Raw genomic sequence first — 16654 nt, 5'->3', positions numbered from 1 at the left:
AAAGCCAGAATATCTTTCCAGAGGTGTAATGCCCATAACAAAAAACCCAGAATGCCCCACTAGATTTGGCTGTGTAGGTGCTGCACACAGTGCCTGACTGGTCTGATATGTTATATGACACTCACATGCACACACACTTGCACACACAATCTGTGTTCATTAATAGTTCCATTCTGAGAAGTAAGTTTTAAGCATGAAAACTTTTACTTAGATATTACAAGAAATGTGTTAACCATTTTGAAATTTTCTGTACTTTCATGCAAAGTTAGTTTGAAAGTCCGGTCAGGATTTGCTTTGAATTATTTGTGTTCCTTAGATTAAATCATAAGATTCACTAACAGTTTAAAATGACCTAGATCATCAATGGTAATACAGCACGATGAGCAGCTGAAAAGAAATTTTGGTCTAAGTGCACTCAAGACAGAAAGAGAACTGTTCATTTTCCATTCAACTTTTGTAAGTGTTTTGGTGCAGCACTTTTGCACATTAAAAGAAAAAGACATTTTATAAATTGAATAAAGGGATTCAATAAGCGTTCAATCACTGTAGCTATGGAAACACACCCAAGTTGCTACATGTCAGTTTTCAGGCATGATCCGTCATGTTCCTAGTAAGGTTTTTATTTTATTCTTTGCATGTTGAATTTTGATGAGTGGCTCCACAATTCTGGCAGAAGTCAGTTATGGGCCAGCAAATGCAGTAAAGCTATCAAATACTTCTCTCTGCCTCATTGCTTGCACCCTTTCCCCATTAGCCCGTCCCAAGGAAAGCCACCGGTGAGCATCACCACTTCGAAAAGCCACCCAGGACGACCTACAAGATCCAACCCAAGCAGCATGTGAGTATTTGACAAAGCACGACAGGCGCACTCAGTGCAGTGGAAGGGCTCATGCCGTTTCTATTTAACATGTCCAAACCAGTTACTATAAGCCAATTCAACTTCATTGCTTTCTTATTTTCTCTGTTAAACTGCTTGTATAGTTAACAGTGAGTTCATTAGTTAAAAGATTTCTGTAGATAATAAGCTGCAGCAGAATGCACTTAAGGCTTGGATTTGTTTTCTTAGTTGTGGAAATGCTTTCAAATCACATGTTAAAATATTCAGGTACGTCAAACTTTGACAATGGTGAGACAGAAAAATTCACCACTAGCAAATTCCCATATTATGTGATGTGTAATAAAGCAAAATTGACCTTGAAATACAGTAAAATTGCCAAGTGTAAATATTCTACCAAGGATGTTGAATCTTAAATTTCTCTGTATTGTTCACAAATTTATGGCACACCATGTTACCTCATCTGGAGAAGTGAAGCAAAAGTCTTCCCAAACTTCTGAAAGTGTCGGTATCACTCAACTGGGGCCTAGTAGCATTTGTATGGAGACAAAGAAATAATCGACTTGTATTTTTCAGCTGCGATGGTAGGGTTCCAGATATGAATGACTTTCGGAAATGAGAGCTGCACATTGTAGAACAGTTCATACTTCTTGTGAAAGGATCTTTGTTTTCATGTTTGTCTGTTAATCAACTCCTTTTTCCTCGTACAATGACCATCCCAGTTATTAGGTTTACCCTCTATTTCTCTATTTTGTTATTTGCTGTCCTTTCCTCTGTTTTCCCTGGCCTTCACTACTAATTAAAATATCTGCCAGCTCTATTGTTAGGCTATTATGAACTTGGTTTCTCTCTCCATCAGAATCTGCCTGATCTGCTGTGAATTTTTAGCATGTTCTCTCTTTGCCTTCTTCAGATTACCAACATATGCAATATTTGCCTTTGTCCTTCCTAATTAGTTGTGGAAGCTGATGTAACCGATTTCAATTGATTCATCACATACTCTATTCTGAAAGCTTCATCATTATCAAGTTCTGTTTTTATTCATTCATAGGATGTGGGTATCACTGGCTAGGCCAGCATTCATTGCCCATCCCTAATCACCCAGAGGGCTGTTGAGGGTCACCCACATTGCTGTGGGTCTAGAGTCAAATGTAGGCCAGACCAGTGAGGATGGCAGTTTCCTTTCCTGGAGATTAGGCTACCAAATTCTATATACGTTTTTGATGATTTCAAACGAAATCCACAATGTGCCAGTGAGTCTTCAGTTCCTGGCATCTTTGCAATGTGTTGCTGACTGGTGTTCTGAAATGTAAGATTGCTCCACTTTGAGGTTTTCACTGCTTCATCCTAGAAAGTTGCAGCTGCCGTGGCTGTTGGAAATGATGGTGAGGAGAGAAGGATTAGATGGGACAGCATCAAATATACACAGAGGTGAAGGCAGCCTTTTCACATGGTGAATCTTCATCTTTAAAATTGAGACAAGACCTATGGGATGTGCCTTTAGGAAGGGCTGCAGAGAATGTGAGGCAGTTCTGTATTACTTTTATGTTTGCAAAATGTCAGCTATTAAGTTATATTGAGATATATAGGCGGGTGGTAACGTAAAGGGGAAACCATATAAGGTGTTTGGATGAAGTGATGATGAAGGCCACTAAATTGTCACTGTGCCCTTAAGTTCAAGCTCATTAACAAGACTATGTTCCTTTGCAGCTCTGAGAATGAATAATGTATATCAAACTTTGCCAATAGTGAAACAGAAAGCAAGACCAAATTTGTGTTACGTGATATGTAATAAAGGGATATTGACTTCAAAATACAACACAGTTGCCAACTGAAAACATTTGCCAAGGATGTTGAATCTCAAATGTCTGTGTATTGTTCACAAATTTATGCAGACCACATTACCTCAGTCGGGCAAATAAGTCAAATGTTTTTCCTAACTTCAGAAAATGGTGAAAACACTCAAAGGAGTCTAGTTCTGCTTCCTTATGTTACTTGTCTGATGTCATGGGGTAAGGGATAGCCGGGAATTGAATGACACCCACATAAGAATAAGTGTACCTACTTCACTATCAATAACTTGAGACTTTATTCACAGAACACTGAAAGAGTATAATTGTTCCACTATCAAAGCTAATCTATTTATTGTGCAGGCTGAGTTCCATAAATAAGCCACTGCTTTCACTGTTGTTTGATTGATGAATGATCTTGTAATCTATCAATTGTTGTCTTCGTCTTCAACCATTTTTTAAAACGCTTTTTGCGAATCAACATTGTCTGACTTGATTGTGTATTGCAATTTGATTTGAGTTCTGTTTCCCACCTGTGTATAGTTCAAATGCAATTATAAAATAAAGAACAGAAATGCTTGCTGTCTAAAGTGATATACTCGCTGATGCAAGTTTGGTAAGGGGTGAGGTGGGCTTTCTGGAATAACTCAGAATGTTCACTGGTGATCAGTGTGCATAGATTTTTATTTGGTGGAGGAAAGGTAAAGCAGTTGAAACATTGCTGCGTCTAAGGGTTTTTATGTACTTCATCATAGTTTGTGGTGGTGAAATGGTGGTTGCTATGGTTTTCTATGATTGCTAGAATATTAGTTTGATGGTAGGTGGCATGTGAAAGAGAGGGGAGACAGAAATGGAAACCAAACACTTGGCTAGTGCTTACCCATTTTCAGGGGAATATTTATTTTTGTCGAGAGCACCACAGCTGTGTAGTCTACAAATAAAGACCCCTGTCAAGTTCCTTCTTGCTCATTCAGTTAGAAACAACTTAACTGTTGGGGAATTGAGTTGTAGGGTTGGAAAGAATCCCAACACCTCAATGACAAATCTGCATTTCCAGGTTCCATTTGTGAACCAGGCTGTATGTCAACAATAATCAGGGACACCTCAGAGCGTTCTGTCTTACCTGTCAGATTACCAAGTGTGCCACGTGGGAGTTCACCTAGTTCCAAACTTGCATCAGCGAGTATATCACTTTAGAGCCCTGAGTTGATGAGAACTTGTTTAACCTTTTCCTCCTGCATCCCCCCGGATGGTAGACTTCAGCTCACAAGCAGACTACATTTGATGCTTGGTGAAACTCTGCACACCGTGTCAGAGTATCAAACCTCAGAAGTGCAATGTATTAGCATAATATTTCCATTTCCCGAGACAGCATCCTGTGAGTTGTGAGGTTGCTAATTTGGAAGCTTTGACACAGCCTAGGCTCATTTTCCAAAAGCTCCTGGCCACCAGAGATAGGCACCTGCTGTACAGCCCAGTTGTCCTGTGTCTGCCTGTTAAGACCATATTTAACCTGTTGATTTATATTTCTTGTTTTGTACCGGCAACAATTGAAGTAGACACTGGGTGGGAGCAAATTACTACAGGTGCTGGAATCTGATCTGAAAGCAAGAAGTGCTGGAGATCACATTGGGTCAGGCAACGTCCATGGAAAGAGAGCAAGCTAACCTTTTGAGTTTAGATGATTCATTATCAGAGTCGAAGTGAAGTATGAAGGAGGCAGTATTTATGTAATAGAAGGGGGTTGGGGTTGGATTGCTGGGGTAGAAAGAATGTTGTTGGTTCAGATTAAGTGATCAAAATGTGAGAAAAGCAGAACAATGGTGTCTAACTGCCAGACTGGCAAGGACAGACAGCTCCACTGCAGTCGGGGGGAGGGGGAGAGGGCGACTGAGAATGTAGCAAGCAAAGCTAAATGATAGGGAAGGAATGGGTTCACGGTTTGAAGGTGTTGAACTCAATATTAAGCCAAGAAGACTGTAAAATGCCGAGTTTGAAGATGAATGTTGCTCCTGCAGTTTTTGCTGTGATTCACAGAAAACTGCAGCAAGCCAAGAACCAATAAATGGGCATGTGAGCAGGACGCTGTGTTAAAATGACTGGCTACAGGAAGGTCAGGGTCATGCTTGCACACAGACTGGAGATGTTCTGCAAGGTGGTCACCCAGTCTGTGTTTGGTTTCCCCAATATTGAGTAGCTCACATTGGGTGCAGCGCATACAATACAAATACAGGTGAAATGCTGTTTCACCTGGAAAGACTGTTTAGGACATTGGATAGTGAGCAGGGAGGAGGTGAAGAATCAGGTTATAATACCTGATTCAACTCCTGTTAGACACGCTATTGCTCTGCCTTTCTGACATTCCAATCACTTAATCTGAACTATTAATATCCTTTCTCCACCAGCACTCAAACTCCTCCGCCCCACTATTGCATATATGCTGCCCCTTCCACACTTCGCTTCAGCTCTGTTGAAGAGTTACCCAGGCTCAAAACATTAGCTTGCTAGTCACTGGATAGTATGCTCTGACACCTCAGCTGTGCAGATCCTCAGCATTCAACCAGAGTTCTAGGAGCAGCCTTGAGTGGCTTCCTGTTGAATGAAATAATGTCATGTCATGTTGTAGTGTTCAATTGTTCCCGTGCTTGATTATGTTATCCTGTTTACTATTGACGTTCACTGTGCTTGATTGTTTAGCCTGGATATCAACAAACAAAAAAGTGAACAAAGCTATAGAAAGAGCTGCAAGCCAGAACTGAAGAGTAAAGTGGATATTTTAAACATTGTGAATCACTTCTTATTACACACACAGAAACTAGTCTCTGTGCATAGCTAAATATGTAAGATATTGGTCAGCTTACGAAGCCCTGCATTTAGGATTTAGGTGGTTTCAGGCTATTGGATTACACTCTTGATATGCCAGTTCTGAACCTGCATACGTTCTTTGGAAACCTACAAATACAATTTTGCTGACCAATCGCTTCAAAAATATAAACTCTGCTTCAGTTGGTTGTTGTCCAATCCACAATGCCTTCCACAAGATAGGAGATGTGATGCAGCCAAAGTGATGTTGATCTTAGTGCATGCTGTCTCCCACTGTAGCTTCTAGCTTTTTCTTACAAGTTTCTTATTTTTCATCCGTGCAGCAGTTTACTTTAACACTTACTCCTACCATATACAGCTTCTACAAATAGAAAAATGCATGTAGCAGAACTAAAAATCATTTGACCAAAAAACATCCAGCTAGACTTTCCTTTAAGGACTTGAGTCATTACCTTAAATCATTAGTCCCAACAGTCATGACAGCAAAGAACATATTCCGGCTGAATGCCAGTTAATCTTTCATTACATTGTTAATGGGTTGAGTGGAGTATCTGTTTTTAGATTACAATGTTTGAAAGGACACTAGTTGTCTGAAATCTATCATTGGTGACTTACTGCTGCAGGCAGACTCATTTACCCTGATTTTCCAAGCCTTCTCAGATCACCACGTTGAAAACTGACCTGTCTCATGAGGGCTTATTTTTGTTTCGTCCTCTGGACTATTTCCAGCCTTAGAAAGTCAAGCAGCAGAAGTTTCACACTAGCTAAATTTTGAAAATCTCTTTGTTGCTAGCTGGTTTGAAATAGTCCCATATTTTAAAAGATGCTTGCAAAATACAAGATATGATTGAAAAAGTAGATTTGAGGGCAGTTGGTTTCCTTGCAAGATGGAAGGACTGACAAGTTCAAAACTTTGTCTTTACACATTGAAGACAGTACTGTGGTAAATGTGAGAAGGTATTGCTGCTCCTGAGAACCAGCAAAGGAGCTGGGTTTCAGGTTGACCTTCAGAGGCTGTGAATGTTTCTGGCTTGTAGAATTCTGTAGTGATTTCGAATTGACGTGGCAGTGACAAGAATGAGCTTGTTCACTTGTCTTTTAGATACTGTGTCAGTAGAACCAGCCCCACAAACAAGTTAGTCCCCCCCCACCACACCACCACCACCACCAGCTTGCACGTGGAAAAACCTAGCTCTTTGTGTACTACTTTGTATACTTATAGGCATTAAAGTATTCTGATCTCCCCACATAGTTAACTGAGGAATTTCAGACTCCCCAGAGAGCTGCCATCATTGTGTTCTTGCACTAATTGTTTTTGATTTTAGCCTACAATTTTAATTAGTTAGCCCATATTCCATGGCAGCATACAAACCTCCAATAGAAACCGAAAGAACTGTGGATGCTGTAAATCAGGAACAAAAACAAAAGTTGCTGGAAAAGCTGAGCCAGTCTGTCAGCATCTGTGAAGAAAAAAAATCGGAGTTAACATTTCGGGTCCTGTGACCTTTCCTTAGATCTGCTGTGTATAAACTTCCAAGCCAGAATTTGGGTACAAGGTCCAATTTGGCACGGAAAATATATAATTTAGACTGACACTCCAGTGCTACACTGAATGTACTGTTTATTTCCATGACTAACTGAAGTTACATGTCTGATCTTGGGTGATTGAATAAGATTTGTGACCCTGCTTAAACAAATGTATAGAGGGTCTTCCAGCTGTTCATTCCCAAATCACAAGTTTAGATTACCAACTTATTTGTTTCTTTGTTTTTTGAGGGACTCCGTTGTGTGCAATTTGCAATGCTTTTCTTTGTTACAACTGTAACTCCAGTATGAAATGCTTTGAGATATCCTAAGACTGCAAAAGGCCCTATAGAAATGTAAGTTCATTTTTGGTGCCTGCGAGACCTTGCTGTACATAAATTGATGGAATTGCTTTGCAGAATGTAGCAGTATGAGTAGCCGTGGATTCTCTGAAGCCTTAAACTACCATGTGGTGTGAATTCTTGCTTTACAGCAAATGAACGTTAACGATCAGCATATTCTATCTACTTTTTGCAGTCGTCATCTATTTTATACCAACAGCCTCTTATCATCAAATGTTGTAAAGCTTAGTTGGTGCTACCTGGCAGAATTTTCTTTTCACTCCACTTATCAAATTGACAGTACCATTGGATCATTTTCAGAAACACAATGGCAGCATATTTTATACACTGTTCTGTTCTCCACGTTATTACCAGGATTCCAGTGGAGCGTAATTGTGGGCTGATGAAATCTTTGTGAGTCAGCTTGGAACTGTGGAGCAATACCCAGCCACACAATTGTGAATTTGTCCTTTTCAGAATTGGCTGTTCAAAGAGAGCGGATTTTAACGCCACAGCAAGTGAATCAAGTACTGCTTCTTGTGACTGGATCAATTTAAGTGTATCATGGGTTGAATATGTTGACTTGTGCTATTGATACCAATGCATGCTCAAATCTTGATGATGTTGCTTCTGCTTCTCATTACTTGGAATTTAAATGTAAGTACAGTGGAATTTAAGTAGTGATTTCAGAACTCCAATCAGTATCCATTCTGTTCCTGTTTAACACATACTACTTCACCCTTTACCATTCCAGGTCACATTTGGCACTGAAATCAAACGCTTGTTTTTAGTAAGCCAATTTCTTTAAAAAAATTACTTCAACTACAAACATTGATAAGAATCCTTACTGAAGCCTGAGACACCAGAGCTCTCTTCCTATCCCGATCTTTAGCTGGCGATTCAGTTATTCTGCTTAATCCTTATTCCATTTGAAACAGCAACTGGCCAAAACTATCAACTTTTCATGCAACATCTTCTCTGCAGCATAACAGTGTGAGGTTTTGGCTCATTGAGGCCTTTTTTCTTATGGATTAGGGTTATGAATGGGTTCAATGCCTGGAAATTGTGTTGATGTTCCAGTTTGTCTGTCACTTTGATCATGGATTTGCAATTCCAGTAATCTTAATTGCACATCCTTAGATCTTGGTGAAGCAATGGCTTAAAAAGCTTTCCAAACTGTCCTCAGGCAAGGGTTGCTTTTTTTTTTCCAAGCTTTCTCTTCTAGATGCTTCCTACACCCATGAGTTAGGTTGGCTAGAGTACAATTTCTCAGATATTCCCTGCAAACTTGTTCACGTCTGTTTCGTGCGATGGATAAGTGAGCTTTAGCCAACAGAAGGAGCTAAATGACACAACCACATTCTGGGAAACAGAATTGCAAAAGAAAATTCTGCCATATTTGTCATGACACAGTGGGCTACCTTGACATGTCCTGTACCATCTCCCGATTGGCTGCTAATATGATAAATGGAGTTGTCTGATGTGCTGCCCGTCAGATATCTACTCGTGATACCAGGTTTCTGCCATACGTCATCATAGAGTCATAAAGTTAGTCCACCAATCCGTGCCAGCCTTGAACTGAACTTGTCCCATTTGCCTGTATTTGGCCTTTATCCCTGAAAGCTTTATTATTCATGTACCTTTCCAAATGTCTTTTAAATGTTGTAATTGTTGGCTTTTATTTCAAAGGAGATGCAGTATGTAATTGGCGAGGTTTTGTTAAACCTATGCAAGTCATTCATCAGATTGGAGATGGAATACTGTGAATAGATTCGAGCCCATTATCTATGGAAAAATATAGTTATTTTGGGGGCAAGCCAGAGAAAGCTCATTAGCCTGATATTAGGTATGGAGGGAATGTTTTAAGGAGAGGGTAAGTAGGTTGGGTCTGTACTCATTGGAGTTTAGAAGAATAAGAAGAAACCTTGTTGAAACATAGAAGATAGAGGGAGATCCGTAGATATTGTCCTCTCTTGTGGGAGAGTCCAGAACTAGAGGGCATAATCTTAGAAAGAAGTGTTGCACATTTAGGACAGGGATGAGGAGGAATTTTTCTCTTGGCAGCAAAACTGTGGAATTCTTTACTGCAGAGGACTGTCAAAGCTGAGTAATTAAGTATAGTCTAGGCTGAGAGCCAAATTCTTAATCAGCTAGGGAATCAAGAATTACAGGGAAAAGTCACAAGAAAGTGGAGTTGAAGATTATTGCTTCATGCATATTTTTGACATCGTGTCATTCTTTGCTGCCACTCTGCATCATCTATAAGACATTTGGACTCGAGGCTTGATGCAGCTTGATGGACAATCTGACACCATTTTGAAAGCTTGTTTGCAGACTCCTCCCAGTCGTTAATTTTCATGCTACTGTGCTTCAAGTTTTGCTTCAGAATGTCTTTGAAACATATTTTCTTTGTCCTGTTCCCAGAACAGTGACTTGGCAGGTGAGACAGTTCTTGACAATCCAGACAGTGTCAGCCCATGCTATTTGGTTTTGTTGACTTGTGAAGCTCTTTGTTGTCCAGCTCTTGCTGCTGTAGTTTGTAAAAGGCTGAGCTGGCACAGCTGATCCATTTTTTGGTTTCATTGAGCTGACTCAGTGAATCACTCGAGATTTGGATGACCATGAAACTTCTTCACAATCGCGCATCTGCTTCATTATAGTAGAACAGCAACTGTTTTAAGTAGGAAGTCTGAAACAATCCCTATCAAGATTTGGATTGGTGTCAAGCAAGATGAAGTGGTAGCCCCCATTCTACGTACAATCCAACTGTAAGTGATTATTCACCGCCTCAAAGAACAAGCAGTCATTGGTGTGAACGTTAAAATACCCCCAAGTGTAACATTCTTTAACCTCAGTTCCTTTCATGCAAAGCTAAGCTGATCACCATTGGATACGCATGATCTATGATTTGTAGATGACTGCAGTACTGTTGCCCATCCTGCACCAGATCCGAAAGCCACTTTTGATCTTTTCAGTTCTGTGTACAAGAGACTCGACCTGTCCTTGAATTTTGCCAGAACAAAGCTGATATCAAACAAGACCTGATCAACCAAATATTCCAGCCTGCATGTCTGCGAAAGGAGGGATTCTGTATATGCGCTTGCCAAATCTTTACCATCATCAAGGTAATATAATGCTGAACTTGTTTGCAGTTTACATTGAATGTGGCCCACTTGCCCTTCAAGTCTCTCTTGGGGACAAGAGATCATTACAGCTAAGCCCAGGACTCTTGCAGGATGGGTAAGTCTAGATAGCACATCAATCTTCAACTCTTTAGTGTGTTTCCAATAGTCAAGGGTATCACTGGATAGAAGACATGCACAAATTCAGATCAAGACTATTTGATGGGAACAGAGTTGATCTAATCGTGTCCTCTAATTCCCAAGACAAAGGAACAATGCTTCAAAAGCTTGTGATTTCCAATAAGCCTGTTGGTCTATAACCCAGTGTTGTGTAACTGCTTCTTGGTGCCCAGTATCAAAAAAGTAAGAGTTGTCTATATCTTGGCCTGCTGTGTTCATCCAGCCTCACATTTTATTATCTTGGAATCTCCAGCATCTGCAGTTCCCATTATCTCTCAGTTGTCTATATCTCTCTCCTTTGGTGTTGGTGTTTCTGATCTAAACAGAAATGTCAGCCTTACTCCCCATTCCCCAGTTCCACAAGTTGTATGTTTGAGATTCTGTAATGAGGGTGCAGTGTAATCAGAGGATACTATACCTTTCTATGAGAGTAAAAAGAGATGGAGAAACCTCAATTCCCTCTGTCTTCAAGTGTATAATGGTTTCTGATAATGTGTAATACTTAAATCAAAAGAAGTCTATTTTTCTAACACTCGTAATTTTCAAAGGTGCTTTGATGCTGAATTATCCATGTTGCTCAATGTTTAGATCTCATGACAGAAAAGTTAGGGATAGAACTAGTGAACTAAGTTCAACAATGTGCTGTTACTTGAAAACTATTATAAATATTCCAAGGTGTTTTTTAAAGCAATTGAGATGATCAAACGTAATACAATTTTTCACTAACTTGTTTACTATGGAACCAATGCAGATATTTTTAATAGCCTAATCAAGAGCAAATCTTGTAAAGTATTTGCCTCTTCCCTTTTGGCCTGAAATTGAACAAGTTGCTTTGCTCATAATATTTTCAGTTGTAAAAGTCATGTGTATTAATTATGTCAAAGTGCGGGCACGCAGGATTACAGGTAGGGCACAGAAGCAGGACATGCAACACAGCAGGCCTGTGTTGCACATGGGTCTCTTTCTGCACTGTTTGCTTACCCTCAACCTATCCATTCCTTTCCCACCCGTGTCCATCTGTTTCTCCCTTAAATGTATCAAATAAAATAGAAATTTCAAAATTTTAAAGATATAGTTGTTATTTCATTCAGTTTCCAAGCTTTGTAATATAAAAATGTTTGTCTTGCTAGTGCAGTTTGATTCCGAATATAAATAGTTAGTAATAACAGTTGATTGCAGTTGTTGGAAAACAATTGGGGTACAGCTTAATAATTCAGTTTTATACATCATTTTCTGATAGTTTGTGAATTTCGGTTTAGATTTCTGTTAGGAAAAATAATGGAGATCATTGCAACTGCAAAGAAAATTGAAGGTGTACATTTTAGACTTGGCTAAAGTTCCAACAGCACAGGCATATTCTTTACAATAACCTGTAGGAAATTTCTTGCCTTGACCTTTACAGCATTTCAAAAATGGAAGCATGGATATCAAGAAAAACACATTCAAAAGCTCTTTGTCTCTCCTCCCACCAATTCAACTCTTTATGATTTTCCTTGCTTCAAAGTCAGAATCAGCTTAATGTTTTTTCCTTCTGTGCACTTTGATTTGATTATTAATCATAAAATGCTACAATTTTTTTTTGTAATTTAATACCTAAACATTATAGCATTAATATTGGCCTGATCAACAATTTGACTTATGAAGGACCTTTTAATATGGTAAACTGAGTGATTTCACAGGAGTACAATCAGGGAAAGGTAGTCACTGAGTCAAAGAATGTGAACAAGTGAAGAGCCTTAGGACAGGAATTCCATGTGTTATGGTCTAGAAAGATGAAGACCAAGGAGTAATAGCATAACAAAAGAAGTAGGAGATCTATAAGAGACCAAAGTTGGAGGAATGCAGAGTTTTCAGATGGTTTTCACATTGGAAGTTGCAGACTTAGGTGTTTTGTAACCCTCTGATTTGAACACAAGGGTGTCAAGTATAAGTTTGAGTTATTGTTGGCAGAGAATCAGTTTAAATTTAAAAAAAACAGAAAATGCGAGAGAAATTCAGCTGCTTTGCAGAGAAACAGTTCATGTTTTGAGTCCAGAATTGTTATTAAAAAAAAAAGTCATATTTGACTTGAAACGTTAACTTTGTTTTTCCTGTACAGGTACTGTCAAACCTCCTGGCTTTCTCAAGCAGGGTGTGTTCTTATTTCAGATTTCCAGCGTCCGTGGTGTTTTGATTTTAATTAAACAGGTTACGTTAATAAGTACTGGGGTCAGGTTGACAGGAAGGTGGTGGAGGATGAATGGACTTGGTGTAGGTTGGGTAGCAGGTGGTAGGGATGACATTTTCTCGCTTTCAGTACTGAATCACAGAATGTTTGCAGCACTGAAGGAGGTCCTTTAGAAACTGAAGAAACACTAAGTTAATGTCATATGGCAAAACATGAACAGGCTAGCTTTCCAACATGGTGTAATTCTTGTAACTGATAAAGGGATGGCAAAGTCTAATTTATTATATCATGGCTTCATACATTAAACTAATGCTGTTTGCAGTAATTCAGAATCAAACCCTATTACTTGTTTATATGCTGCAGCAGTTCAATATATCGTGGCCAGCCATGGATGTTTGAGCCATTTCTTGTTCATGCTCCTAGTTCCTGCCTGTAGTAGCTGCTGCTCCAGGGCTTCCCAACTGCATTCCGGAAAGAAATTCTTGTGGTACTTTTGAGAAATCAAGTATCTCGCCTCCCACTTCCACCAGAGTTCTGTCTCCCAGGGCCACAGCGGTTTCAGGAAAGAGCCAGGAACTTACCAAGGCAACTTAAGGACATACAAGAGATCCCTACTTTGAACTAGAATGGGAAAGGAGAAGAGTATCCACTTAACATACTAGAATTTGGAACGGATTTAACTTACGAGGTTGGAGGTGAGTGCCAGTGCCAGCTGAGAAAAATGGGAACGAAGAGTGACAGGTGGGGTTGAGATGCGGAAACAAAATGTCCATGTGCCAGAAGAATTTGAATGACAACGAAGGTTGAAGGTTATGATATATTGTGGTAAAGGAGGGAATTGCTTCTGTCACTGGTAGGATCATAGTTTGACACAATTATACAATTAGGCTTGGCAGAAGCCACATAATTTTACTTTTAGGCTGGACAAAATTCATCAATATATATCTGTCTGCAAATTCTCTCAAAGCAAGAAGAAAGCAGCTGCACATGTGTTTGGGTAAACTTGAGCCCAGTCTGTGCTCTTGGTAGGCAAACAAAATCACAAAGCAATTTGAAGAGCAGGGGCGTGATCCCCAGTGTTATGACTAAATTATATTTCTCATTTAGCATTTATCGAATATCATAAAACTGCTGTTTGGAACCTGGCTATGACCAAATTGGTTGCCATTTCTCCACCCCCCCCCCCCCCAAAAAAAAATTTCAAAAGTACTTCATGAGTTGCCAAATGTTTTGGGACTTCCTGAGGCGATGAAATACGGTCTTTTAATAGACATTTTTTTTTCCTCAGTTCTTAAGACTTTATTTGCAATTTATTTTGCCATTTGCTGTATTGTCACGCATTTGAGTTGAAGGACACCAGCACTTCATTGGAAAGGTAGTGACTAATGATGATATTCTAAATATTTGAGACCAGACAGAATCAACCAACTAATTATTCAACATCACAACTTCATCGAACACTGAGTGCTCGTTGTTTGTGGATATATTTTCTAGCAGAGATTATTTGATTGTGACCAGTAGCAGGAGTCCTCTTTGATTTGTTTTTTAGAAGCATGTGAACAGGCCATTTGACCCAAAAAGTCCTCCCCGCCCCTACAAAAACCATTCCACCCAGACCCATTCCCCTACCCCTGCATTTCACATGTCTAACCCACCTAACATAAACATCCTAGGCACTATGGACAACTTAGCATGGCCAAACCGTCTACCCGGCACATCTTTGGACTGTGGGAGAAAACCGGAGCACCTGGAGGAAACCTATACAGACGCTGGGAGAATGCCCTTGGCGCTGTGAGGCAGCAGTGCGAACCACTGAGCAACGGTGCCGTCCAATTTATTCTGTTATTCTGCCTTTTCAACTCTGAAATCCTCACACATCAACAGTGCCACAAAGGCTAGCCAGGCTAAGACTTACTGACTCACCAAAGGTGGTGAAGTAAAAATGGCTCTTAGTAAAATCCATGCAAACTTACAATGTCTTTTAATAGACATTTTTTTTTCCTCAGTTCTTAAGACTTTATTTGCAATTTATTTTGCCATTTGCTGTATTGTCACGCATTTGAGTTGAAGGACACCAGCACTTCATTGGAAAGGTAGTGACTAATGATGATATTCTAAATATTTGAGACCAGACAGAATCAACCAACTAATTATTCAACATCACAACTTCATCGAACACTGAGTGCTCGTTGTTTGTGGATATATTTTCTAGCAGAGATTATTTGATTGTGACCAGTAGCAGGAGTCCTCTTTGATTTGTTTTTTAGAAGCATGTGAACAGGCCATTTGACCCAAAAAGTCCTCCCCGCCCCTACAAAAACCATTCCACCCAGACCCATTCCCCTACCCCTGCATTTCACATGTCTAACCCACCTAACATAAACATCCTAGGCACTATGGACAACTTAGCATGGCCAAACCGTCTACCCGGCACATCTTTGGACTGTGGGAGAAAACCGGAGCACCTGGAGGAAACCTATACAGACGCTGGGAGAATGCCCTTGGCGCTGTGAGGCAGCAGTGCGAACCACTGAGCAACGGTGCCGTCCAATTTATTCTGTTATTCTGCCTTTTCAACTCTGAAATCCTCACACATCAACAGTGCCACAAAGGCTAGCCAGGCTAAGACTTACTGACTCACCAAAGGTGGTGAAGTAAAAATGGCTCTTAGTAAAATCCATGCAAACTTACAATGCTGCATCATGGATTATCATGCAACCATTTCCATCTTGATATTGATTAATTTTCATTTATCAATGTTTTTTGAAAATTTCCATTTGTAAATAACTGATATAAATGCTTTTGCATTCGTCACGTATTTTTCTTGACTGAATTTGATTCTTTAATGAATCTGTTAGTGTTTTTTTCAATGTATTAACGGTGCTGATGATAGGTGAGGTGTTTCTTAATGTCACTTAATGCTGCTGTTTAAGATGACCTTGCACTTTTTGTCTGGCCAGCCATGCATCAAACCTGTCCCTTCACAATGCTCAATTCTGTAATAAGAATTTCAAAATCTATTGACAGATTTTCATTGAAAGATTTGTTTTTTCTTTTTTATAATCTAGTTTCTTTAATCTGTTTTCTTCACTTATTTCCTAAATCATGTGGTTCCTTACTAAAGTGGAGTTAAGTGGACACTGAGCACTTCCAACATGGCCCAACTGATTATTGCTAAAGGATGAGTCTTGACAGTAGGATGCGCAACAGCGGCCTCTAACCAGCTCAATCCTGTTCCGCACCTAAAGTCTGGGCAGGAACACTTCCAGCAGGAAGCCAAGGTGCATCGTCTCCACCACCCTAGGTACACTGATGCCAAATGATGCCTCCCAGCTGTAGGGGGCAATTCAGTGCCAAGTAAGAACTTGTTTCAACATCTTCCTGGTTTGTATCCACCAAATTAAAGTTAATCCTGCTTCTACACTCTCTTTGGCTCATTTGTCTGTGTGATGTATTATCTTATCAAGTTTATTTTAAGCTTTATTGTGCTCGAGGGTCTGTGCTTGTTTTCCCTCCAGCTTCTGGAGCAAAGCCAAAATTCACTTTTTATAAAAGCATTGTGTTCTGGTCTGTTTCTCTTTTTAAATACAGACTGATTATCAGTATAAATAATCCTGTGCATTTAAGCCCAGTCATTGTGCTGAATTTGCCATTTCAAATGCACACACTGGGGTTGCCAAGTCTGCTTGGATGTATTTCTGCTGGTTTTATCACATGACCTCCTGTCTAAAACTGTCCCAGACTTTGTCTGACCTCCTCTATTTTTAAATGTTAGAAACAAAAGCATTCAAAAAATCATTTTACAAATATCTTTAATTCTGCCATGATCCCTCTGACATTTTGCTGCTCAGCGGGTTCATTGGATTAATCTT

General features: G+C 39.7%; 1 protein-coding gene across 8 annotated transcripts in view; it reads left to right on the top strand.

The window, feature by feature from the left end:
* Positions 1 to 16654, top strand: part of yaf2 (YY1 associated factor 2) — a 176957-nt gene that overhangs the window by 90474 nt on the left and 69829 nt on the right. For 6 of the 8 annotated variants that reach the window (XM_048548887.2, XM_059652316.1, XM_048548889.2 and 3 more), the window contains one exon: positions 755 to 838. The exons of the other annotated variants lie outside the window; for them this stretch is intronic. In XM_048548887.2, coding sequence (XP_048404844.1) covers positions 755 to 838 — 84 coding nt within the window. The remainder of the gene's footprint in view (positions 1 to 754; positions 839 to 16654) is intronic. 8 annotated transcript variants of the gene reach the window in all.

Source organism: Stegostoma tigrinum, chromosome 18 (genome assembly GCF_030684315.1).
Source record: "Stegostoma tigrinum isolate sSteTig4 chromosome 18, sSteTig4.hap1, whole genome shotgun sequence".
NCBI lineage: Eukaryota > Metazoa > Chordata > Chondrichthyes > Orectolobiformes > Stegostomatidae > Stegostoma > Stegostoma tigrinum.
Note: the sequence above shows the minus strand (reverse complement) of the source record. Positions and strands in the feature narration are given on the sequence as shown.